At 56.1% G+C, this 25998-nt stretch overlaps 1 protein-coding gene across 1 annotated transcript; it reads right to left on the bottom strand.

The window, feature by feature from the left end:
* Positions 1–972: 972 nt before the first annotated feature.
* STARD3 (StAR related lipid transfer domain containing 3) lies at positions 973–25752 on the bottom strand. The gene is made up of 15 exons (XM_003942846.4): positions 25644–25752; positions 10098–10364; positions 6867–6944; positions 6440–6517; positions 6267–6320; positions 5770–5887; positions 5143–5241; positions 4862–4917; positions 4456–4548; positions 3709–3771; positions 3459–3554; positions 3080–3159; positions 2884–2988; positions 1633–1726; positions 973–1174 (listed from the first exon to the last, which is right to left on the bottom strand). The coding sequence occupies exons 2-15, from the start codon at positions 10311–10313 to the stop codon at positions 1070–1072; spliced, it is 1335 nt and encodes a 444-aa protein (XP_003942895.3). The 5' UTR covers positions 10314–10364; positions 25644–25752; the 3' UTR covers positions 973–1069.
* Between the last annotated feature and the right edge of the window lie 246 nt (positions 25753–25998).

Below are 25998 nucleotides of genomic sequence, written 5' to 3'. Positions count from 1 at the left end.
GAAGGGAGGAGGGCACGCAGTGGCCTGGCTCCAGCCTGTGATCCAGCTCCAGGCTGCCCCTGGTGTGAGTGCGGTGCAGGGAGAGGGGATGGGTGAGTGGAGTCTGGGAGGTCCAGGGCTCCAGGTGGCCGGGATCCCAGAGGTGCCTCAGAGATCCTGAAGCTCAAGCCCCACCTCCACGCCAGCCAGATAGTCAAGGCTTGCTGTGGGCACTGCCAGGTGCCTGTACCCCCACCTCCAATCCTGGGCTAGAGACTTTGGGGCTGAGGCCTTGCAGGGGGTGGGGCATATTTTTCTGACCAGTCATCGGCTCAGTTGAATAGGTCAGGAAACGGGGGGCGCGTGGAGTGGGGGGGGGGGGCTGTTCCAGGAACTGGCTCTCCTGGCTCCGCCCTCCTGTCAGCCCCTGAGAGGCTACAAGGGGTCTCTGTCATCATCCAAGCTGCTGCCTGCCTTCCTCTTCCCTCAAGAGGCAAGGCAGCGGGAGGGGCTGGGTTTTGCTTTTTTTTTTTAGTTCATATTTTTAATTGGCTTAAATTACAAAGGTCCCCCAGGAGGCCCTGGGGGGAGGGGACAGCCTGGGAGAGGCAGAGATTCACTGCTAGCAGCCCACCCCCACCTGCCATCCACTCCCCCACAAGGGTCCCAGACTCTCAATAATCCTAAAAAACCGATGACAGTGTAGGTAGATGAAGAGCTCCTTCATCTTCACACGGGTGACAGGCTGTCCTGCCCTGCCCAGGGCCCTGGCCCTCCCCAGCCAAGTCAGGCACCCGGCCCAGACCCTGCCCCTGGCAAGGCAGGGGACAGCAATCTGCTCCTCCAGGAGGCAGGACGCCATGTAAACATCAGCAGGCCAGACAGCTTCCTCCAGCCAGCGGAGCCCCCGAGTCCAGTGCTGCACCCCACAGCCTGCTCCGACAGTTGACTCCAGGCACTGTGTGGCTCGGTGGAGGGTGGCAGCTTGGGGCCAGGTCCTGTGTGGGCAGCTGAAGCCCAACTGGCCCCCTTTCTGGCTCTGGAAGTGGTGGTGACAGGACCCTGGCCCGCAGGGTGGGTGGGGGCACGGTCACACCCGGGCCCCCAGCTCACTGATGCGCTGCCGTAGGTGAAAGGCAAATTCAAACATGGTGGCCGCGAGGCTCTGGTGGATGAGGTACCGGGGCAGGCGGCCCTGAGGGAAGGCAGGCAGAAGTCACCTGATGGCCTGGCCTCAGCAGGGTCCCCCCTTGCAGCTGGTACCAGCAGGGGGGCTCTGGGCCAGAATGCAGGTGCAGCTCTGGAATCCAGCCTGGGCTGCCCTGCCCTTTCCCCCTCACCCCTGGTGGGAAGAACATGCTGTGCCTGGCTCTTGGCACCAGCCACACAAACAGACGCGTGTGGGGCTGGGCTGGCCACCAGCCACCCCTCCTCAGGGCCTCAGGACTCAGGGGTAAGAAGGGGGCACATGCCCTATGGCAATTCAGGGCTAAGAGACCATCTGGACCCTGACCCACATTTTCAAGTAAGAAAGGAGGCTGACATAGGGAGGCCCAGGCGTGGCAGAGAACCCCCAAGGTCACACAGCAACCAAGACAGCAGCAGTGTCCCCTCCACTCCACGAACCCACCTGGAAGCCCCCCAGCACCCCACCTTGAGATCTGTATTAAGAATCCAGATGAAGGTGCAGACGCAGGGGTTGCTGGGCGACTTGAGCACGATGAAGCCCCCGGGGCCATTCTCTCCCCTATGGAAAGAGGCGTCATTAGGGGGACTCTGGACCAGAGCAAGGCTCTGACAGCCCCCGTGCCCCCACCACTCACACTCCATTCTTGGCCCAGCTGGGACTGGGCTGGAAGCAGGAAGGCAGAGCTACCCTGTCAACAAGGCTTAGCACAGGTGTCCCCGGGGCTGCAGAATCAGCCCCCCACCCCACCCACTATGTGATGCTTGAATCCTCCTACAACAGCTTGTTGGTGCCTGCACACCCCCAGGGGAAGGAAGCTCACCACCTTCCCAGCTCTCATCCACCCTGTCCAGAGATTCTAGGTCAGCCCTGCTATGGCAGAGTAGGCTGGGCTGGCACTTCTTACCCCTTCCCCTTCAGGAGGGGACGCCTGCTCAGGAGGAGGCTAAGCCTGGGAGGCACAGTTCACATCCCATCACCATTTCATTCTCCCTCAGTGCCACTGAGCATGCCTAAGCCCACGCCAAAGATAAGAAAGTTGGCACCCAGAGAGGAAGTGAGCTTGCCCGACTCCCAGCAAGTTTGTGCAATGCTCAAAGCAGAGCCCAGTGTCCTATTCAAAGAACAGTGCTCTCTGCTGGAAGGAGGGGATGGGGAAGAGTGGGGGTCTATGGGGAGGGCCGTCCACAGCACCACAGCCTAAGACCAGACAGCAGGGAAGATTCCAGAAGCCCAGGCACAGGTGCGGAAGACCGTAACCCCTCTATCTCTGGGGGACTCCTGAGCCACTCCAGAGAAAGGTGAGGGAGTGAGGACAGGGTGAGTAGGAGGACAGCGGACCCAAGTCTCCTTAGGCAGGAAAATGAAACCCAGAACGTAGCGCCTCCTGCTCAGGTCAATCAGCCCAGAGTGACCACATGGCTCTCAGGCCCCTTCCCTGCACGGGTCCCCATCCATGGTCTACCCCAGCCAGCCACCCCCGTACATCCTCTCCAGCCTTGGTTGCTTGGTGCCAGCTGTCCGCCACCCCCCACCTCCATAGATAGAGCAGCAAGATTAGCAGGATTAGTGGCCGGGAGGGGCAGAACCCAGTGGGGCAGGGAACAGGAAAGCAGCCTCAGCAGGGAAGCACCCGGCCGTACATGCCGTACCCTGCGCTGCTCAATGCTCCCAAGGGAGGGGCTGGCAGGGGTGACCCCAGGCAAGGCAAGGCTCACCTGACATATTTGTGCGTAGGGGGCTTGGCACCATGTGTGGTGGCGATGCCTGATGACAAGTATCGGTCCCTGCGCCGCTCAATGCGCCGGACATTCACAAAGTCCCTGGGGAGGGAAGGGTTAGCTTGGGGGACACTGACCCAAGGCCAAAGTGCAGAAGGCCTGGCTGAGCGGAGGGGGCCTGGCAGGGACTCACCTTGGGGAGACCACGCCGCCCGCAGCCCCCGCAGACACGTCATAGGAGATAAGGGTGTTGTCTTCCACTCGCTGCAGGATCTGAAGGTCGTCAACGGGGACTTGTGGAACAGGTCACCCCAGGAAAACCCCAGGGATGGGAACCCCCCAGTCCAGGCTCCTCTGGACGGGCCCCTTCACTAAGAGCTATGGTCATCTGCAGGCCCTGGGCAGCGTCGGATGGGCACTCCTCCTGCCCTCCTCCTGACCCTCTCGAGCAGGCACTGTTAACCATCATACCAACTGTATAGACGGGGCAGCTGAGGCGCAGTGCTTCAGTGATCCCACTGTGGTGTGACTGTCCCCGACCCATGCCCTAAGAGGCGGCCAGGCGGGCTCACCTGGCAGGCAGTCACTGTCTTGTTCCACAGCACCATCTTCTCAGGCTGCAGGATCACCTCCTGGTACACGAGCTCCGCAGGGCAGGGCAGGAAGGTCTGGGGCAGAGCAGCAGAGGCTTGGGTGGTGCCAGACGGGCTCGGGCAGACCAACCCTTCCCTCTTGGGGGGCACCCACCAAAGGGCCCCCTGGGCCCTTCCTGGAGCCACCAGTGCTGTCTGGGGCTCCAGGACACCCAATCCCCTCACTCACCTTCAGGATGAACGTCTTGCCGTGAAAGGGTACTTCAATGGTGTACACGGTATCCCCATATTCCTGTGGCAGGGACAGAGGTGGCAGGGAGGAGAGTGGAGGCAGGGGATGGGCTGGTGGCACAGAAATGGGTGACAGGCAGGGCAGGGTTTTAACAGCTCAGGATGGAAACCTCCAGGAGTCTGGGGACATCTGAGCAGCCGTTACAAAACAGCAGCTCCTGAGAAACCCACGGCACTGGCGGGAGAGAGGCTTTTGATGTTGAGTTAAAAGATGGGAGCACGGCTGCAGCTGCAACCATGAGAAACCATGTCTCCAGGCCAGTGGTGCAGCCACAGGAACCGGCCAGAGAGAGGGACTGGGGCCTGTTTCCCTGTTTTCTAAGCTCTCTGCAATCTTTGTAGATAATGTTGTTTTGATCATGAAACGAAACACTGGATGCAGGCAGAAGCCTGGCATCCCCTTCAAAGCCTGAAGCTGAGGGGCAGAGCAGCAGGGAAGTAAAGACAGGGTGCGGGGAGGGGGGCCAAGGGGGATGGTGGCGGGGGGGGGGGGGGCGGGCGCAGTAGGGGCGGGGAACGTCCAATCCAGCCCCGCCTCCTGCCAACCTGAGAGCCCAGCTCCCTCTCTTGGGGCAGGAATATGGCTCCAACCCATGCGATCCTTGGGTTTCTTCCTTAGGCCTCAGAAAAGGGAGTGGAAACACCTAATGCCCATGGCAGAGTCAGACGGGAGAGGGCTTCTTACATTATTCTTCTCAAACTTCCAGTTCTCTTCCTGGGCCAAGATCTGGTCCACCACTGCTGCGGCCTCCCTCCCCTGGCGGACGTACTCCCGCTCCTGGACAGAAGCAGGAAGCAGGGAGGGGTCACCTGGACCGTCTTCGTGGCCTGTTCTCTCTCTAGACAAGCCACATGGGGGGGTCTGGGCTGGTCTCCCTGGGCCCTGCAGGCTTGTGGCTGCTTGCCCTGTGGGCCCAGGCATGAGGCAGACCCAGGGGGCTGGACTGGGGGTGGGGCAGACACTCAGACGGATGGGGACTAACCGAGGTTCAGCCTCTTCTGGGAAACCCCCGCCCCCAGGCTAAGCCCCACACCGCCCTCTTCCAGGTGCCCATTCCAAAGGCAGAAGTCGGGGGTGGGCAGACAACTACCTGAGCAGAGAAACTTTTCTTCCCAGCAACTTCCTCATCTGATTCATTGTCAGACCCTGCGGAAAACAGGCACAGATAACAATGGCGGGGGTGGGGAGCGTGGGGAGGTAGTGGGGTTCGGGAATGTGAGTGCAAGGATGTGGGGGATAAAAGTGTGTGGGAGAGGGTTGCTGGCTTTCCCCAGGGAGCCTGATAGAAGTAATAGAAAGAGCACACCCAGCCTACCCCTTTCCCCACAAGGCCCCTCCCTGAAAGCAGTTCCCCCACACATCAGCCCTCACCTGCAAAAGATTCTGGGGGTGAATAGAACTGGCCCTCAGAGAGAGCGCTGGAGAACAGAAGGGGTCCACGGGCAACAGCAGCCTGGGCAGCAAGATACCCTGGAGGGGCAGACATGGGCCGCCACGGCCCAGACCCAGGACAGTTACACACTAGCAGCCTGGGGCACCCCTACCCCAGGTTCCCACTCCGGCTACTGGAGGCTGCTTAGAGGTGGCAAGATGCCTCAAGACCTCTCACCAGGCGCGGTGGCTCACACCTGTAATCCCAGCACTTTGGGAGGCTGAAGCGGGAGGACGACCTGAGGTCAGGAGTTTGAGACCAGCCTGGCCAACATGGTGAAACCCCATCTCTACTAAAAATACCAAAAAAATTAGCCGAATGTGGTGGCAGGCGCCTGTAATCCTGGCTACTTGGGAGACTGAGGCAGGAGAAGCTCTTGAACCTGAGAGGCGGAGGTTGCAGTGAGCTGAGAAGGCGCCATTGTACTCCAACCTGGGCAGCTGAGTGAGACTCCATCTCAAAAAAAAAAAAAAAAAACAAAACCAAAAGACTGACTCTCATGCCCACAACTCACCTCTCTTGGGGCTGTGGTAACCCTCACTGCATCCCTACCCGTGAGCACTCACATCGATCCTCTTCGGCCTCCTGGGGCAGGACTTTGAAGTCAAGGAACCAAGTCTCCAACCAGGCGAGGACAAAGGAGACGATGGGGAGCAAGTAGCCAAATGCCCCTTTGCTGAGCAGCTGTGGAGGGAGGGGGCTGAGCTCCATGGCAGGGGTCACCCCAACCCAGAGCCCTCTCCTGCAGCCACCACCTATAGCCAGCCAAACTGGCATACACCCCATTCCTAGTAGCAGCTTCTTAGGAACCCTCTCAAGTCTGCAGCAGGATAAACCGGGGTTAGGCTGGAGAAAGAACTTTCTGAATCTTGGGCCTTCAGGGGGCTGAGGGAAGCAGGTGAAGAATGATTCCTTAGAGATACCAAAGGACAGGATTCAGGATTCCCTCTCCTCCATCCCAGACAACAGGGACAGACACCCCAAATCAGAGAAATGGTCCTCTCCAGAAGCACACCACTCAGGTCAGATGCCCACCAGACCAGCCAGACCCTGAGCCACTGACCTCGGAGAGGATGACTTTGACAATGAGGAATGCACTGGACACCAGCGTCGTGACCTGCCCAGGGAAGGGATGGAGGGAGGGGGAAGCAGAGGCTGGGAAGTGAGTCCTCCTCCATCCCATCCCTTCCACCAGCCCTGCTAGGGTCCAGGGCTGCCAGGAACGTGGCATCTTACCGCAATCACCCACCAGTGCCGAAGCCGCAGCACAGCATAGCCCAGGAGCAGTCCAGAGAAGCGAAAGAAGGCCAGGACCTGGTAGGGGTTGGGAGCCAGGCTGTCACAGGAAGTGAATGTCCCCCACCCTGCTGCAGGCTGATCTCCCCTCCGGTCCTGCCCCCATGTTCCCTCCCCATGGGCATGCATGCCTCAGGGGACAATGACTGACTCAACGTTTCTCTAGGAAAATTTGGAGGTAACCTTGGACTGGGGTCTTATCTTCCCTCTCCCACTTGGGGCTCTCTGAAGGTGGGGCTTTGTGACTGATGGCTCCCTAAGGATGGGAGCCAAGTCTCTCATCAGACTGGATATCCGTGCAAGGAGGAGAACCCAGCAGAAGTCATTTCCCTGCTCAGGGTCCCCAGGATCTCCCAAGGCCACTCACGAAGATGTCAAAGAAGGAAGTTTTAAAGTTGTACTGGATGATCTCCTGCTCCAGGTTCTTGCGGATGCCTGTGTTGGTCTGTGGGAGGAAGACAGGAAGAGCTCTGCAGTAGACGGTGGACGCAAGGGCCTGGGGCTGCCCAGGAGGTAGGGAAGGGGGAACCTGGAGGCGAGGCTGTTGGTGCTAAGCCACCACCCAAGGGGGCCCCCGAAGCACCAATACCATTCCTCTAAGGATGCAGGCCGCCCCGAAGGGCAGGGCTAGGTTCCAGCACCCTGCCTAGGAAGGGGCAGCTTGGAGGTTTCAGGGCTGTGCAGCGGAGGCAGTGGGCCCCACGCAGGGCCAGCAGAAGGGCGCCGGGAGCCCACCTCTGATTCCATCTCCCTCCCGGCACTGTGGTGCTTGCTCCCTCTTCCCAGCCAATAATCCATCTGGGCTGATGGGGGCTGGGGGTGGGCAGTGGTATCAGACGGAGCCTCAGGTGGCAAATCAATTGATTAGGTTTATGCGTAATGGGCAAAATCCATCATGCTGCTGGAGAGGGTGAAGTGGGGAGGGAGCGGATGTGTCCTTGCCCCTGTCCCTACCCCAGCCCAGCCCACATTTTCACCAGGACCCCCGAGGCCTTGGCCCGGACTCCAGTGTCCAGAGGTCTGGCGGACTGGATGGACACCAAGCCACACTGTGGCCTGACTCTTCGGAAAGACTGGGGGTGATGGGCCTAGACTTCTTCAGGTGGGGCACCAGCCACCCTGGAGAAGGGAGGACACAAGGGACTCGGAGTGATGGAGCCCAGGAACCCTGGGGAAGAAAACCCCTCGCAACCGCCTAGACCAGGGCTTCTGCTCTCCGGCAGCGCAGCCAAATCTGAGGGGCTTGTTAAAGATACGGATGCTCCATCACTGAGCACACAGCCCCACCACATGCCTCTACCTGAAGCCCACCCCAGCCCCCTCAAAATCCGATGCCACCTCTCCTCTGGCTGCTGGTGAGGCCCCAGGCCTGCCACCCACCCACCCCACCCCATCCAACCCATGCCACCCAGCCCTCCTCTTACTCCTCAGCCTCCGCCCTGGGCTCTGCAGCCCCTTCCACCCTCAGTCGCTGGGCCTCAGAGCACTGTCCTCCTCCCTGCTCTCTCTAGCCTGGGCACCCACTGGTGCTGACCGGATCAGTATGCGGGAGAGCCAGGTTTCAGACCCTGCTTTGCTACACTCTGGCTGCAGGTCCCCAGCTCAGCACAACCCTACTGAGGTCCTTGTAACCACCGGGCAACACAGACTCAGTCTGTCAGCGAACTAAAAATATATATGCTCCCAAACACAAAAATAAAACTACAAGACTGAAAATCAATACAATTTTAATTACGTCTGCCAAGGGAAACATCATGCTGACTTTACTAATTGTTCAATCCTGTATTCTGAAATTTTTCATGACATCTGAAAACAATTGGTAAGTTAGATCTCCTCACTTTGCCAGAATTCCTAGGTACCTTCGAGGACTGCAGAGCAGCTGCAGCCGACATGGCCAAACAACTTCAAAGGCACAATTACAGAGGCCAGGCGCGGTGGCTCATGCCTCTAACCCCAGCACTGTGAGAGGATGAGATGGGAGGATCACTTGAGCCCAGCACTTTGAGACCAGCCTGCACAATATAGTGAGACTCCATCTCTACCAAAAAAAAAAAAAAAAAAAAAAAAAAAAAAAATAGCCAAACACGTGGTACATCTGCGGTCCCAGTTATTGGGGAGGCTGAGGCGGGAGGAAACCTTGAACCTAGGAGGTAGAGGCTACAGTGAGCCATGATCACACCACTGTACTCCAGCCTGGCTGACAGAGTGAGACCCTGTCTCAAAACAAAACAAAAGTAAAATTATCAAAATATTTTCGGCTCTCCTTGGGTAAGAAAATATGTATTCAATGAAGGGTGCAGGTAAGTTTTAGTGTTTGCTTTGATGTTGGATGGGACCTTGAAAAGGAAGTCTACCTAAGACCTTGGAAGCTCTGCAGAAGCCCCTGAGCCTTCGGGGAGAGATAGCCCCTGGGGCCATCCATGGCCATGGCTCCAGCTCCCTGAAGGTGCCAGCTCATTTCTGGTGCACAGGGGACAGTCACCCTCAGGGCCCCGTCTCTCCCTCCAGCTCAACGTGCCCAGAATCAGACTTATTCTCTTTGCCCCAAGCCGGCACCTTCCCCGAGCTCATCACTTCTATCAACAAGACATGGTTTTCCGGTCACATAAGCTTGAGACCTGGAGGAAGGGCCCTCGCCATCCAGAACTCTGATGGGGAGCCCACGCTGCTGAAGGAGAAGGAGGGGAGGACTTGAGAAGCTGAGTCCCTTGCTGAGGTCACCAGGTCAACGCAGAGTGGAAAAGAACCGAGGAGCTGGAACGAAACTGAGCCTTGGGTGCCCTGCTTCCAAGACTCCTGCCTCTGTGGGCTTGGCCCTGCCCAGAGACCAGATGAAGCCACTGCGCTTCCGAGGGTGGGCCAAGCACTGCGTGGGCCAGGGGAGGGGCAGCATCTCATCAGAGCCACTGGGAGTTTTTCCTGTTTTGCTCCCCACTGTGCCCTCTGCTTTTATTTACTTATTTATTTGAGTCAGGGTCTCACTCTGTCACCCAGGCTGGAATGCAGTGGTGCGATCATGGCTCACTGCAGCCTCAGACTTCTGGGCTCAAGTGATCCTCCCGCCTCAGACTCCCGAATAGCTGGGAAAACAGGTGTGTGCCATCACACCTGGCTAGCCTCTGCTTTTAGCACAGAGACTCAAAAAATGCTTGCTGAATGAATGAATGAACAAATAAATGAATGAATGATTGAAGAAACGAATGAACGAACCAACTGGAGCCAGAGGGCAGTGGCAGGCAGAAAGAAGACAAACAGCTCTGCCAGAGCTGGGTCTCCCCCCACCTTCTCTCAGGAGCCTCCACCAGGGGGCAGTATGGAGCAGAGGCCAAGAGCATGAACTCTGGAGCCACAGGGTGGGTTCAAGGCCTCGGCCTTCGCACAAGTGCATGTGGACGGACCCTGGCCAAATGATGCAGCCCCTCCGAGCCCCGTTTTCTTCATTCAGAAGATGAGAACCACTGTTATATCCTCCTAGTCTTCATTTTACCCAGCTAACCAACCCCAGAGGAGAGGCAACCCTCCCACGTGGCGGACGACAAACTGAGGCCGGGCCTCAGTTTGTCGTCCCGCCACGTGGGAGGGCTTGCCCCCTCCTCACATTCTGGGTTCGGTTAGCTGGGTAAATGAAGAGCAGATCGAAGGTGACGAAGAGACAGAAGGTGCGGCGGACATCGGAGATGGCCCTTCGCTTCTCGGGCGGCAGAAGGAAGTGCGAGGAGAGGCTCTGGCTGTGGGACAGCGAGGAGCCCAGGGAGGCCAAGGCGGGCAGGCTGTGCTCCAAGTCTCCACCCAGCTCCCCAGGCAGCTTGCTCATCCTGGTGGGCCCTCACCTCAGGGCGGGGAGGGCGGGGCCTCAGCAGTGAGGCTGGGGGCAAGGCAGAGGCAGAGTCCTGTCAATCTCCTCCTGTCCCTCCCCCCACAACCCCCAGGGCCACCATCGGCTCCCAAACACATCTGTCCACACACTGGGTCCCAAGCCCACGGCCCTGTTGCCCAAACCTCCTCCACCGGCCTGGCTCCCAGGCTGCTGGGGCGAGCATTCGGCTATCTGTCCTTCCTGATACTCCCTGCCCCAAGCCCAGCAGCCACACCCTGGAGGGCTCCGGGGTCCCTCAGTTGGGCACCTACCCGCTCCCGGATGCCTGGGGCCACAGCCTGCTCCTGCCAGGCCCAGCCCTGAGCTCCAGTCTCTGGTCCTGTCAACAGCCTCTGGGCCTGCCACCACCCCCAGGAGAAGAGGGCCCCAAGCTCTGTTCTTTGTTTTCTAAGCACAAAGCCACATTCCCTCCCAGCAGCCAGCCTTCCCCTCCCACCCCCTAATCCATGGCAACTGGGAGGGCCTTCCTAGAGCTGTCTGTGTGCTTCGAGCTATGGAGAGCAGGCATCTTGGTCCCTCTCAGCGCCACCACCCCCTGCCCTGCCCTGCCCAGGCCCAACCACCACCATCTCTGCCTGGACCACTGCAATCTGCTTCTCACAGGTGGGCCTCCAGGCTGCCTCTCACCCTCCAGCTCTTCGCACAACAGCCGGCCTAGAGAACCTGCTCCAGGGCCCTCCCAGAGCCCCCGCCCTCCTCACCCGGCCCTCTCAGTCCAGGCCTGCAGAGTGGCCTCTGCCCAGCCCTTCTTCCAGTCTTGCTGCCACCGCCACGCCGGCCTTCTTTTACATCCCTCAATACAGCTGCCCTGTCCTGCCTTGGGGCCTTGGATCTGGTACTCCCCATGCCTGGAATGTTCTCGCACAGGCCTTTCGGGGGCAGCTCAAAAGTCCTCTCCCCAGACAGCCTCCCACCCCCCTCCCCACACACACGGCGGAACATGATAGGAAGCTGCCTTCCTTTCCTCAGTGAGCTGGGTCACTATCTGAAAGGATCTTTATTAGTTTTATTTCACTGTTTACCCTTCTCTCACTAGACTGTCAACTCCACAGCCTCAGGGGCTTTATCTGACATGGTCACTGTGTCTCCCTGGTGCCCAGCACAATGCCTGGCACATCACAGGTGTTTTGTAATTGACTGCTGAATGAATGAATGCTCCGTGGGCCTCCTGGCCCTCAGCTCCATGCCACACAGCAGACAGGAACAGGCCAAATCCTAAAGACAGCAGGAAGTAAGCCGCTCTGGAGGCCAGCCCAGTGCTCTACTGCCCAGTGCCTACACATCCACTGCCACGCTCATGTCCAAGGCCTTGTTCATGTCCACTCAGGGACGGTTCCTCTTCCTTTACAGATACAACCAAGGCTCAGAGAGGTGAATGGATTTACCCAATCCCTTAACGCCCTGTGCCACCATGGGGCTCTCAGGAACCCTAAAGACAAAAGGAACCCTGGCACTCTCTCCCTGCCATGCAGCCCCCAGGCCTGGGGTCTCTGCCCCATCCATTTGCTGGGTTCTAAGAGGTCCCATCCCTTGGGTAAGAAGGAAAGGTCCCATTGAAAGTCAGAGAGGAGCTGAAGCGGGGAGGCAGAAACGCACCAGCTTGGTGGGGCCTGAGCTTCTGGGACTTGACCAAGCGGCTCCCTCAGTCTTCCCACACCCCAGTACCAGCGAGTATATTTGGGGGCTAGAGGAAGGGGGGCCCTAATGTTTGTCCCTGATCTTGGGAAGGCAAGGTCTAACCACTCTCCTGTCCTGATGTAGCCCACCACACTTTGCTATGTGGGCTACCTTCCTGGGCCCCTCAGTCTACCACATCCAAAACTAGCCCAGGCCAGTTGGTGGCTGGCAGGAGGTTCTGAGCAAGCCGGCTCATCCACCCCTCTGCCCCTGTGCAAGCCCCTCTAACAGGAGCTGACTGTTTGAAGCAGAGACTGGGGGCAGGGGAGGCGGAGGCACTGAGCCGAGGCTGCTCCCGACACCACACTCTGAGCCCCATGACAAGTTCATCTCCACAGTGCTGCGGAGAAGCCGGCTCGGCTCTGGAAGGAGGCAGCGGGGAGGGGATGTGACAGGCCGCTGGCAATGGGACCCCAACATCCATCAGCCAAATCTGTGCCAGAGACTGCACGCTCAGCACATCCCTCACGGTGACGGGCCCAGCTCCAGGGCGGGTGACATTTCCCTGTCTCTGACGGACCTTTTGTTTGCAACCAGACCTGTCTCCCTTCCTCACTCTCTCCATCTCTCTCTCCTCATCTTTCATGTCTGTTTCACAAAGTAACTTTTCTTTCCATCTGTGTGGGGTTTTGTTTGTTTGTTTGTTTAAAGACAGAGTCTTGCTCTGTCAACCAGGCTGCAGTGCAGTGGCATGATCATGGCTCATTGCAGCCTTCAACTCCTGAGCTCAGGCGATTCTCCCGCCTCAGCCTCCGAAGTAGCTGAGACCACAGGCACATATCACCATACTCGGCTAATTCATGTTATTTTTTTTGGAGGCAGGGATCTCACTATGTTACCCAGGCTGGTCTCAAATTCCTGGGCTCAAGGATCCTCCTGTTTTGGCTTCCCACAGTGCTAGGATTACAGGTGTGAGCCACCGCGCCTGGCCTGTATTTCCTTGCAAGTATTTTTTTTTACCTGCTCCCTTGTTCATGTCTGTCATTTGGGTTTGTTTGTTTGAAATGATGGAAACTGATCATCTCACAGTTCAGGAGGCTGGAAGTCTGAGAAAGGTACTGGGAGGGCCATGCTCCCTGACCCCTTCCTTGCCTCTTCCTGGCTCCTGGCGGTATGCGAGCAATCTGGCGTGACTTGGCTTGCAGCCACATACCCCAACCCGTCTTCATTGTCACATGGGGCTCTCCCAATGTGTCCGCCTTCATATGGCCATCTCCTTACACAGATACCAGTCATGCTGGGCCCACTCCAGCATGCCCTTACCCTGACTGATCACATCTGCGATGACCCTGTTTCCAAATAAGGTCACATTCTGAGGTACAGGCAGTTAGGACTTCAATACATCTTTTTTAGGGGGTCACAATTCAACCCCGAACGGTAAGAGATGGGGTGTTCTTGAAGTCCTGGGGTCAAGCAATCTTCCCTCCTTGGTCTCCCAAAGTACTGGGATTACACGTGTGAGCAGTTAACTTACGGCTTTAGGGTCTGCTTTATTCTTCTTATATTTCTTTTGTACAACGGATATACTTCCTTTGTATATATTTCTTTTTTTTTCTTTTTTTTTTTTTTTGAGACGATGTCTCTCACCCTGTCACCCAGGCTAGAGAGTGCAGTGGCGTGATCCCGGCTCACCGCAACCTCCGCCTCCCAGGTTCAAGCCATCCTCCTGCCTCAGCCTCCCAACTAGCTGGAATCACAGCCACACGCCACCATGCCCAGCTAACTCTGTATTTTTAGCAGAGACGGGGTTTTGCCATGTTAGTCAGGCTGGTCTCTATCTCCCGACCTCAGGTGATCAGCCCGCCTTGGCCTCCCAAAGTGCTGGGATTACAGGCGTGAGGCACCGCACCTGGCCTTGTATTTCTTCTATCTTTTCTTTCTTACGTGGACAGGAGCTTACGACAGACGCTCTCTTGCTTGTTATCTTCTCCCTAAACACTATATCCTGGGGAGCACCCCATACCCGTGTTACATTGCCTTCCTCGTTCTTTGATAGAGCTGCTTGGTATTCCATTTTATAGGCAAACTATAGTTTATTCAGCCTCCCATGAATGAGTGCTTAGATTTGTAATTCCAGAAATGCTGCAATGAATAACCTTGAGCATAGACATATATATTCACGTTGTTGGAAGTGTATCTTCAAGACAGATTCCTAGAAGTGGTATTGCTGGGTCAAACTGCATATGTGGTTGGTGAGGCGTTGCCAAGTTCCCTTTGCAGTTTGCACTCCCACTAGCAATGCACAAGAATGCCTGTTTCCCCACAGCCCACAGAACAGATCGTCATCCATGTCTGTCTCGATTTTTCCCCATCTGGGTCCTTCTCTCAATCTATCTCCCATTTATGAGTCTTTCGCTCCACTCCATCCAGCTCTCCCCCTTTCTCCACGTTCTCTATCTGCTTCTCCCCTCCCTCCCTCCCTCCTTCGTCCTTGCCTCAATTCCAGGTGCTGTCGCTCGCCTACTCCAGTCTACTTCTGTGTCTGTCTGTCCTTCCCTCCGACTTTCTCCCTCCCTGGGGACAGGACTTGGGTGGCAGCAGCTTGGGTGTGAGAAGCACTTGGAGTGGCAACCACACTGACACTCACATGCCCAGACGTCCCTGTCGAAGCGAGAGACGCAGATGGGGCTAGAGCAGAGGTGTTGCAGGAGCCTGCGGGAGTTGAAGATGCCAGGGAGTGTGGGAGCCAAGCACGGGGGCTCGGAGGCAGGGGCGGGGGTAGCTGGCCAAGAGTCAAAGAAAGAGTGTTCTGTATCACTCTCCCACCGAAAGCAGCCCAGAGTCCAAATGACAGCCTGTAGGTAGACAGAGCACTGGTCCGGAGTTAGGGGACCTGTCACCCAGTCTCCAGGCAGCCACTAATTCCGAGTAACGCTGGACAAGTCCTTCTCACCATGCCTCTGTTTATCTGGGGGGAAAAGTCAGTGGTTTCTTCAGTCCTCTCCCTCTGCGTTTTTTAAGAGAGAATCTCACTCTGTCACCCAGGCTGGAGGCAGAGGTGTGAACTTCAGCTTTGACCTCCTGGGCTCAAGTGATCCTCCCGCCTCAGCCTCCCAAGTAACTGGGACCACAGGCACATGCCATTATGCTCAGCTAAGGTTTTAATTTTTTTGTAGAGACGAGGCCTGTGTTGCCCAGGCTGGTCTTGAACTCCTGGGCTCAAGAGACCCTTCCACCTCAGCCTCCCAAAGTACTGAGATTACAGGCGTGAGCCACCACCCACCCCAGCTACAAACCACGTCCTTTTCAAAGCAAGATAAACTTTTCAAACAGTAATACTTTACCTGGAACCTCAACATATAAAACAGATAAAAACCAGACCACTTTGGGTAAAGGCGGCCACAGAGTCCCACCTGTCAGCCCTTCCTCCAACTCCAGCATCTCCCTGAGCGAGGCCTCCTTAGCTGCAGTTTGAAAATGGGGCTCGCTCAGATGACTCTGAAAGGCCTCTGAACTCCATCAGACCACCTGATGACAACTTGCCTTGGCCTAGGACTGCAGTCCCCAAAGCACTCATCTCTGGCTGACTACAGGCTGCCAGGCCCTAGAGGCGTAACAGCTAGCGCCAGCCCCTACCTCCGTCCTGACCAGGGGGGGCAGGAAAGGGCACTGTGGAGATGGCCCAGCTGTCCCCCAGGCCCTGGGAGCAGCACTCCCCAGCCGAAAGAGCCCACCAGTTGCCGTCGCTGGCCCCTCCCAAGCACCTTCAGAAGTGTCAGGGGAACAGCACCTGTGGCGTGAAACAGTCGCCTGGGATGGCTGCAGACTTGACAGTCGACTGTCTGTGGAAGCTGAACTGCTAAGACTTGGGGAGGGAGGGAGACTGGGAGGGAGGTGGAAAGTGGAGGTTTTACCATCCTAGGGTAGAGGGGGAAGAGGGTGGGGAAGGGTAGGAAAGTCAGGTGTCAGGGCACAGCGAATTATCTGAGGCAAAGGGAAGAGGTGGGCACAGGCCCCCACACCCCTTCCCAGGCCTTCCCTTCCTCTCCCCAGGATACAAAGAGTATCAGCCCCACTCGTATAGGGTTCTGGGTGGTGTGCTGGACTCAGGGCAAACAGGAGGTGGCTGGTACGTGGAAAAAGGAATGGACTCTGAGGTCACGGTTTAAATCTCAGCCTTCTTCCTTTCTAGCTGTGTGATCTGGGGCAAGGCATAACCCTTCTGAGACTCAGTTTCCTCAGTTACATTAAAACAAGCAACAATAGGCTGGGTGTGGTAGCTCAGGCCTGTAATCCCAGCACTCTGGGAGGCCAAAGAGGAAGGACTGCTTGAGCCCCGGAGGTCAAGACCAGTCTGGGCAACACGGCAAAGCCCTGTCTCTACAAAAAATATCAAAATCCGCCAGGCGTGGTTGTGCATACTTGTAGTCCCAGCTACTCAGGAGCCTGAGGAGGGAGGATCACTTGAGGTCAGGAGTTCAAGGCCAGCCTGGCCAACATGGTGAAACCCCATCGCTATTAAACATACAAAAAAATTAGCCGGGTGTGGTGGCGCATGCCCGTAATCCCAGCTACTTGGGAGGCTGAGGCAGGAGAATCACTTGAATCTGGAAATCGGAGGTTGCAGTCAGCCAAGATCGCACCATTGTACTCCAGCCTGGGTGACACAGTAAGACTCTGTCTCAAAAAAAAAAAAAAAAAAATAAAGACCTTTTTTTTTTTTTTTTTTTTTTTTTTTTTTTTTTTTGAGAAGGAGTTTCGCTCTTGTTACCCAGGCTGGAGTGCAATGGCGCAATCTCGGCTCACCGCAACCTCCGCCTCCTGGGTTCAGGCAATTCTCCTGCCTCAGCCTCCTGAGGAGCTGGGATTACAGGCACGTGCCACCATGCCCAGCTAATTTTTTGTATTTTTAGTAGAGACGGGGTTTCACCATGTTGACCAGGTTGGTCTCGATCTCTCGACCTTGTGATCCACCCGCCTCGGCCTCCCAAAGTGCTGGGATTACAGGCTTGAGCCACCGCGCCCGGCAATAAAGACCTTTTAAGTAAGAGGGAAATTGCAAGCGGGGGAGGTTAAAACACTATAGTGACATGTAATAAAAATCACCCTAAAAGGCCTGTGTTCAAATCTGCACTCTACAATTCACCTGCTGTGTGGCTCAGAGCAAGTTCCCTAACCCTTTAGCCTGGTTCCTTCGTCTATAGAAAGGCAGGTTATTCCAGCTCCAGGCAAAGGTGAATTCCCAGGTTGGCTTAGGGCAGGAAGTGGAGGGCTGTCCTGGATCCCTGCGTAAGCTCTTAGGGGAATGCAGGGGCTGGTCTCTACTCCTTTCTCTGGTAACCAGACTCTGCAATTCCAAGCTCCCACTCAGCGAGCAGCAACGGCTGTTCCCTCACACGTCCAGAAGAGGAGGGCAGCAGGGTGGCTAAGCTGCCTCCCACTCGCCCACCCCCAGTTACAAATCTCAGGCTGCAGAGCCACAGACAGGGTTCCTTGCTAGCCCTTGGTCATACCCCAGGCCAGAAGCTCCGGCCACCTTTCTTTAGGGAAGCAGCTCCAAAGCCTGGCTGACTGCAGCTCTCAGTAGCCGTTTCCTAGCTCAGGCAAGTCTGCAATTTTTTTTTGGTTGTTGTTTTTTGGTTTTGGTTTGTTTTTTTTTTTTGAGACAGGGTCTTGCTCTGTCACCCATGCTGGAGTGCGATGGTGTAATTACAGCTCATTGCAGCCTCAAACACTCCCTGGCTCAAGTGAGCTTCCCGCCTCAGCCTCCTGAGCAGCTGGGATGACAGGCAGACGCCACCATGCCCAACTAATTTTTCTTTTCTTTCTTTTTTTTTTTTTTTGGTAGAGACAGGTTCTCACTATGTTGCCCAGGCTGATCCTGAACTCCTGGACTCAAGCAATCCTCCCACTTCGGCCTCCCAAAGTGCTGGAATTATACTACACTTAGGCTTTTATGTCTAGTCCACGTCTGTGATTTGAACAAAGCCACCTACTCTCTGCACAAGCCTCCACTGCTTCATCTGTAGACTGAGGACACCTGTCTTGACCCTGGGCTGTCTGGGGCACCAAAGGAGACAATGATGACAGTGACGTGCCTAGCACAGCGCCTGGCACCACAGAGTAAATGGTTATCGTCTAACCACATAGACATTAACTACTGTCACTGCTTTGAGTCTCCTCGCCCTTCCCTACCTCCTAGCCTCCCAGGGAGGGCTGGGTCAAACTTTGCAAGTTCCAGCTACAGCTTATTTCACAGAGCTGTGCCCTGGGACTCAGGGGGAAGGGGAACAAGTCTTATTCATATCCAAAGATGACTCACATCTCTGGGCAGAGTGGGTTCTCCAAATCCCCCAGAGGCTAGGGGGATAGTAGACACAGGTCTTCCAAACACCGCCGTCCCATATTCCACAGGAAATGCTGGCACCAGCACCCCCTGCCCATGTGGTGCCCCTAACTCAGTACAAATCAGGAAGGATCAGTGAAGCCGAGAGAACTGGACTCCAAGCCAGGAGATGGGTCAAATCTCAGATTGCCACCTTGCTAGTCACTGAACCTCACCATGCCTCAGTCTTCTTCCCGGTAAAATGGGGCTAACAATATCACCTACTCCTTACAGGTTGATGTGGATTAAATGACTTAATGCAATGGCCCAGAAGAGATTAAATGACTTAATGCAATGGCCCAGGAGAGATTCTGACGCAGAGTGGTGGCTACGTGAGGGTTAGCTGGGATTACTTTCCTGCTCTTCTCCAGAGGAAGAGAGTCTCGAGCTCTGACTGCCTGGTGAGATGGCTTCAGGCCAGAGCTGGGGTTGTTTTGAGTCAAGCAGCCCTGTCAATGCCAGGTTAACACAGACTCCACAGAGGGCAGAAGGCAGAGGCCCTGGGTGTGGAGGAGGTTGGCCTTGGTCTGTGTCCTGCTGCTGGCTGGCCCAGAGGGAGCTGGTTAGGGGAACACAGGACAGCAGACCAGACAGGCAGATGGGCCAGTGCAGAAGACACAGATCCAGCCGGCGGTGGCCCGCAGTGGCGCCCACAGACATCATCGCCTTAATGCTTCGCGCCCCTCCCAGAAGCTGCAGTGACGACTCATGGGAACGAGAGCTGCCCACAGTCCCCAACCAGGAAGGGGCAAAGTGGAGCCGACCCCAGAGGCACATGAGCTTCCCCATGCCAGGCTGGGACCTTCTAAGTATGAACGTTGCTGCCTGCAAGAGCACTTGCTGGCCAGGGGACAGGGTATCAAGAGGCCCTCTTTGGGCTCAGCAGTCATCTGGTCACATCTCCCTTCCACATCAGAACCATGAGCAATTCCTGCAGTCTCTTCCTGCAAAATCCAGCCAGTATCTGCCCACTGCTCACCCACCACCATGTCACCCTGTGCAGGCCATCACCTCCACCTGCCACTCTTCCTTGCCCTCACCCCTTCAGCCTGCTCTCAACACAGCAGCCAGAGGGATCCTGTTAAAAGCCAGGCCACACCTCTCCAGTGCCCCAACCTCCAATGGCTTCCCCAGAATAAAGGCCGAAGTCCCCACCCCAGCCTATAAGCCCTCCTCTTCCCCCTTCCTCTTCCCTTCGAGCCCTCTACTTCAGCCACACTGGTCCCTCGCTGTCCATGGACACACCAAGCGCGCTCCCTGTCCAGGGCCCTGGCACCGCTGCTCTGACGGGTGCTCCTCCCCAGGGCTCCGCAGGGCTTGCTCTGTCACTCCATTGAGGTCTCTATGCAAATGTCCCTTTGGAGAGACCATTCCTGAGCCCCGATTTAGCCCCCGCCCTGTATGCCTTATCCTGCTGCATTCTTCACAGCACTTGTTACCCCTGACACAGGACACATTCACTGGTCTGTGTTTACTGCCCGTCGTCTCCCACTGGAATGCAAACTCCTTGAGAGCAGGTACTTCCTGTGCTTCGCTCACTGCTACATGCCCAGTACCAGAACTGTACCAGGCTCATAGTGGGTTTCCAGGAAATGTACTAAACTGCCATTTACACGCTCCCCTACAGCAGTACATGCGCAGGGGCACGTGGACATTCACGCCCAGCCTGGAGAGCTGCCCCTCCCTGCCCAGGCTGCCCCTCCTGGAGCTGGACTCCAACCCCGGCCTGGAGAGCCACCCCTCCCTGCCCAGAGGGCACGGCACACCCTCTGCGGGGTCTTTCCTGCCCAGAGCACAGGCACTCCCTCCACAAGAAGGCCAGGGGAACTGGTTTCCTGGGGGCCTCAGACGGGCTGCCTGCTCCCCTCCCTGAGCCTGACTTGTAGGGAGAAGACTCAAGGTGAGTTAACAGTGAGTCTTTGATAACAGGGGAGGGTAAAGGAGAAGGGAGGACTCCAGACCCCAGCACTCCTCTTTTGCTACGGGGGTCAACACTCGCCCTCTCTACTCTGCTGACTATTGGCTGCGCCCAGGACACACCACGGCCCATCCCCTCGCCTCCCTGTTTCCTCATTCTGGAATGACCTCCTTCCTTGAGAAGAACTCTGGCCCTTCAGAGATTAGTTCAAATGTTGCCTGCTGGGCAGAGCTTCTCCTCACCCTACAGGCTCTCCGAACCTTTCAGAACTCTGGGTCAGCATTTATCACAGCTAGGTATCTCAAGGCCATCTGTCCTAAGCCCTTGAGGTCCAAGTCACAGCCACAGTGCCTGGCCACAGTACAGGTCTAGTAAGTTAGCCGGTCTGTGGATCCGTAACGTCCACCCTGGAACGGGGGAAAGGGTGCTGGTTTGGAGTTGGGCATTAGTCCCGGAGTCAAAAACTTAGGAGTAGGCTCCCAAGTAGCTGAGCCTACAGGCGTGCACCACTGTGCCTGGCGAGGATGGCACATTCAGGGTGTACTGGCCCAGGCCATCAGCCTCAGGACGCTTGACTTACTGGCCCTACTGTAGCCCTCCACAGACGGTTTGGGAAATCCCCTGGAGAAGCGGGGGTGTAGGGAGAGGAGGACACAGCTACGATGACAAATAAGATCCTAAGCCAAAGCCTGGCTTGTTTCTCACTTCCTTCTGGGGAAGTGGAAGAGGAAGAGTTAAGCCAAACAGAAACAAGACTCACCACCACACTCCTCCCCCTACCCGGGAAGGCTCTGAAGGCACCGTGTACAGGAACACCCTAACACGCCGTGTACAGGAACACCCTAACACGCCGTGTACAGGAACACCCTAACACGCCGTGTACAGGAACACCCTAACACGCCGTGTACAGGAACACCCTAACACGCCGTGTACAGGAACACCCTAACACGCCGTGTACAGGAACACCCTAACACGCCGTGTACAGGAACACCCTAACACGCCGTGTACAGGAACACCCTCACACGCCGTGTACAGGAACACCCTCACACGCCGTGTACAGGAACACCCTAACACGCTGAGGTCCGCTCGCCTCCTTTCCCCCTCATGCCAGGCCCTGTGAATCAGAGCAGGGATGCCCCCAGCTCTGTGATTTCATGACCTGACCCACTCAGAGGCCAGTGAGTCAGAAACCCCTACCCGTCCCCTTCGTGCTGCTACGTAAACCAAGTTCCCAAGGTTAGTCTGGCAAGGGCCAGTCATCTTCCGGGAGAGATCTCAGCCCTCTCAAGAAAAGGCCCCCATAGGGTGAGGGACAGGAGAGGTGAGGCGGCAGGGGGCGGTTCAGCACAGGATCCTCCAAGCACCAGCTCTGCCTGGACAAAGCCAGGATTAGCCTCTCCTCAGCCAGAAAAAGGGACACTTACTTATCTTTTGTCCCACTGATATGGCAGCTTCCCCCTTGGAGGAAGCTGGGACCCCAAGGCAGTTTCTGGGAGACATGCAGACCTGGAGTCAGGAGACAGTTCTTTAAATCCCTGCTGAGTGACCGTGACCTTACCTCCCCTGAACCTCAGTTTTCTCATTTGTAAAGTGGAGCCAACAGGCTCTACCACTCAGTGGAACGAGCGCAAGCTGCCAGGTGCTGGGTTTTTGGTGTCACCCGCACTGCTCTCTCTTAACAGGTCTAGCTGTGTGAGAGCTCAGCGTAACGCAACACACAGGTCCCGAGGGCCTACAGCGGGCGGGACACAGTTCGAGGCCTGCGGGGCCGCAGGACCCTGTTCTGGTCCCTCAGGAATTCCGGGTCTGGTGAAGAAGACTGGCAGATAAATAATACCACGCTGTGATCAGCGCTTTCAGGGAGGAATGAACAAAGGACCGTGGGCTCCCAGAGAAGGGATCATCTGACCCAGGCTGGAATGAGCGAAGTCAAAAAAGCCATGGGGAGGAGGGGCCATCTGACCCTGGCCTTGAAGTCAGCATCTCTCAGGGCAAGCAAGGAGGGTGTGCATTCCAGGCAGGCAAAAGAGCTCCAAAGAAGGCCCAGCCCAAAGGGATGCACAATGACCCTTCCCAGGGGGCCTGGCCCCAAACACCAGGTACTAGGCCTCCAGAGCATAGTTCCCCCCAGGCATGGTCCCTGCTGGCTCCCAAGTCAAGGGACACTTCCTCAAGGCCAATGCAGGAAAGGAATCACCAACCTCAGCAGAGGACGCTGCCTCTGTCTTCCACAGTTCCGTCTCCCCTGTTCCCCTATCCCCCCACCACCTACTGGAGCTCTGTTCAGAGGACCCAGCTTTCTGATCTCCGAGCCCACTCCAGCCTCTGCCTCCCTCTGGTAAAATCCTCCCCTCACTTATAGCCCCCATTAACTGTCAGCTTCTCAGAAGCCACCCCTGGCCTTTCTCTCCCTCTGATTCTCAGGAACTCTGTGTACATTTCTCCAGATTGAATGCTTGCCATGTAACAAGCACATATTTCCAGACTGGCTTTCCCGAGCAGACCAGGTCGGGGCCTTTTTCACTCTTGAATCTTCACTCGATAAATCCAGATCCTGCCCCCAGTGTCCTCCACTCCAGTATGTTATTTATTGACAAAGAGCCAGGTTTGAGGTGGAGGCTGCAGTGAGCCGAGACTGCACCACTGCACTCCAGCCTGGGCAACAGAGCAAGACTCTGTCTCAAAAAAAAAAAAAAAAAAAAGAGAACCACGCTCTATCAAATGACAGTAAGCCACATCAACCATCCTCAGGCAACTTATGAAATTAAAAATCATAATTGGTGAGCTGTGTTGTCTTTATATAAATAGTAATAACTGTCTTTTCATTTATATATTTTAGAAACAGGATCTCACTCTGTTCCCCCACACTGGAGTGCAGTAGCACAACCAAACCTCATTGTAACTTCAAATTCCTGGGCTCAAGGGATCCTCCCACACATACCACCATGCCCAGCTAGTTTTTAAAATTTTTTGTAGCAATGAGGTCTCACTATGTTGCCCAGGCAACTCACAAACTCCTGGCCTCAAGCGATCCTCCTGCCTTGGCCTCCCAAAGTGCTGGGATTACACATGAGCCACTGCACCTAGCCGACTCACTTTAACGTATTGAGCATTCTTGTGCTTCGCACTGGTTTAAGACCTAAACATACAATATTTCTTTTTTTTTTCTTTTTTTTGAGACAGAGTTTCACTCTTGTTACCCAGGCTGGAGTGCAATGGCACGATCTCGGCTCACCGCAACCTCCGCCCCCTGGGTTCAGGCAATTCTCCTGCCTCAGCCTCCCGAGTAGCTGGGATTACAGGCACGCACCACCATGCCCAGCTAATTTTTTGTATTTTTAGTAGAGACGGGGTTTCACCATGTTGACCAGGATGGTCTCGATCTCTTGACCTCATGATCCACCCGCCTCGGCCTCCCAAAGTGCTGGGATTACAGGCTTGAGCCACCGCGCCCGGCCCAAACATACAATATTTCATTCAATCCTCGTAACTCTACGAAGTAGGGACATTCCTACCTCCATTTTACAAGTGAGGAAATTGAGACACTGATTTCATCAAGGTCACAAAACGGGTCAAAACCCAGGTAGTCTGATGCAGGAGTCTGTATTCTCAGCGACTATGCTATTACGGACAGGGTGCTAAGGACACAGGGGAGCAATAACCTTGGGCGCCGGGGGAGGCAGTGCTGCCTGCACTGAAAAACATGTAGAAGGTAGCCCAGCAGATAAGAGAAGGAAGAGGTTTCCAAGTAGTGGGACTGGTGTGTGCGAAGTCATGAAGACATGAACGGCCAGTGTAGGCATGGCACATGCTGCAGGGCCATATTATTGGACCTTAGGGTGCACACAGGAGACCGCTAGGGAAGAAGTCAGATCACAGAGAGCTGTGTAAATTGTGCTAGGGGTTCAGCTCATAGGCGATGGAAAGCCAGAAAACGGTTATTGGCAAGGAATCGACATGACCAGACTTGTGTTCTAAAAAGATCACAAGGTTACAGTTTGGAGACTGGGTTGCAAGCTGCCAGGGTTGGAGTGCTGGAAATCGACAATACATCAACAGCATGGTAACAGAAGAGACGGAGTGGACCCAGGTTTGAAGGATGGTCAGGAAGCTGGCTGTACTAGGTCACTTTTAAGATGTGGGACTTGAAAGAGAAGAAAAGACAGTGTAAGGTATTCTCATATTTCCGGCTGGGTTGGGGTAGAGGAAGAATTAATCTGCACGGAAAAAGACCAGTTCAAGTTTGGACCCAGTGAGCTCCATGTGAAGCAGAGCTGTCCCAATGATGGCTGGATGGGTAACCGTGGAGCTCCAGGGAAGGGTGGTGCTAAAGATGTTGATCTAGGTATTTAGTTGGTGTAAAGCTGAAGCCGTGGGGTTGTAAATGAGACCACTGAGATTCAGTGCACAGAGCGAGGAGTTGGGCAACAGAGGAGAACGTGAAACGGGACTCTGACCGACTATCAGAGTCGTACGAAGAAAACCAGGAGACATTGACTGAGGAAGTCAAAATCGGGGTTTAGGGGAACGTGTCATTAAGAATGAGTGTCCAGGCCGGGCGCGGTAGCTCACGCCTATAATCCCAGCACTTTGGGAGGCCGAGGCGGGTGGATCACGAGGTCGAGAGATCGAGACCATCCTGGTCAACATGGTGAAACCCCGTCTCTACTAAAAATACAAAAAACTAGCTGGGCGTGGTGGCGCGTGCCTGTAATCCCAGCTACTCAGGAGGCTGAGGCAGGAGAATTGCCTGAGCCCAGGAGGCGGAGGTTGCGGTGAGCCGAGATCGCGCCATTGCACTCCAGCCTGGGTAACAAGAGCGAAACTCTGCCTCAAAAAAAAAAAAAAAAAAGGAGTGTCCACGGTAATATGCACCTCTAAGAACTCAAGACTTAAAGGGCCCTTTTGATATCAGTTAGGAGGTTATTCGCGGCCTTTTCCAAAGGAAATTGGGGAGACACAGGATGACAGTGAGACGCAGAGCTACCGGAATGCGTAGATGTTTCCCTCTAATCCCAGATCCCGACCCCTCCCCAAACCCGCCCGTGCTCACAACACCTTCCCCTCGCCTCTCCCCTCAGTTAAGACGGAGACTTTGGAAGGCGATCCCGAACGCCCTCCCCGGGCCCCCCAGGGTAGGCCGGGTCGCCTAGGGTCTTTGCTGGAGACCTCGACCCGCGTGGGGCGGACCAAGGCCAGGGAAAGGAAGGGGGCGGAACCTGGGACGCGGCGGGTGTGGGAAGGGTCGGACGGAACCCAGCACGGACAGCGGGCGGGGAAGCGGGTTCGACCGGCGGGAGACGGCCCTCGCACGCCACCAGCTCCCAGCGACCGCTCCGAGACCCACCTGCTCCATGTCAGCCACCGCCCCGGCTCTTCCCGCCCCAGCCGCAGTCCGGCTCCGCGGCCTCGGTAGCGCCTCAGGGCGGAAGAAGATCTTCCGGCGGCGCCACTTCCGCCGCTGAGTCCGCCCCCAGAGCTAACTGAGACTGGCGGCCCCGCCCCTTCGCCCCGCCTCCAGCCCCGGCACTGCACCGGAGCGGAGGCGACAGCCGGAGTCAGACCTAAGTGCCTGCCTAAGAGTGGGGAATGGGAAAAAGACTAGGGCCGTCGTTATTAGGCCACACAGGCCTGGCTCTGAGGGAAAAAGGGGGATTTCCAGAGGGGAGTCCTGTGGGAATGGGGGAATCATTGCGGGAATC

This window comes from Saimiri boliviensis, chromosome 17, assembly GCF_048565385.1.
Source record: "Saimiri boliviensis isolate mSaiBol1 chromosome 17, mSaiBol1.pri, whole genome shotgun sequence".
Lineage (NCBI taxonomy): Eukaryota > Metazoa > Chordata > Mammalia > Primates > Cebidae > Saimiri > Saimiri boliviensis.
Note: the sequence above shows the minus strand (reverse complement) of the source record. Positions and strands in the feature narration are given on the sequence as shown.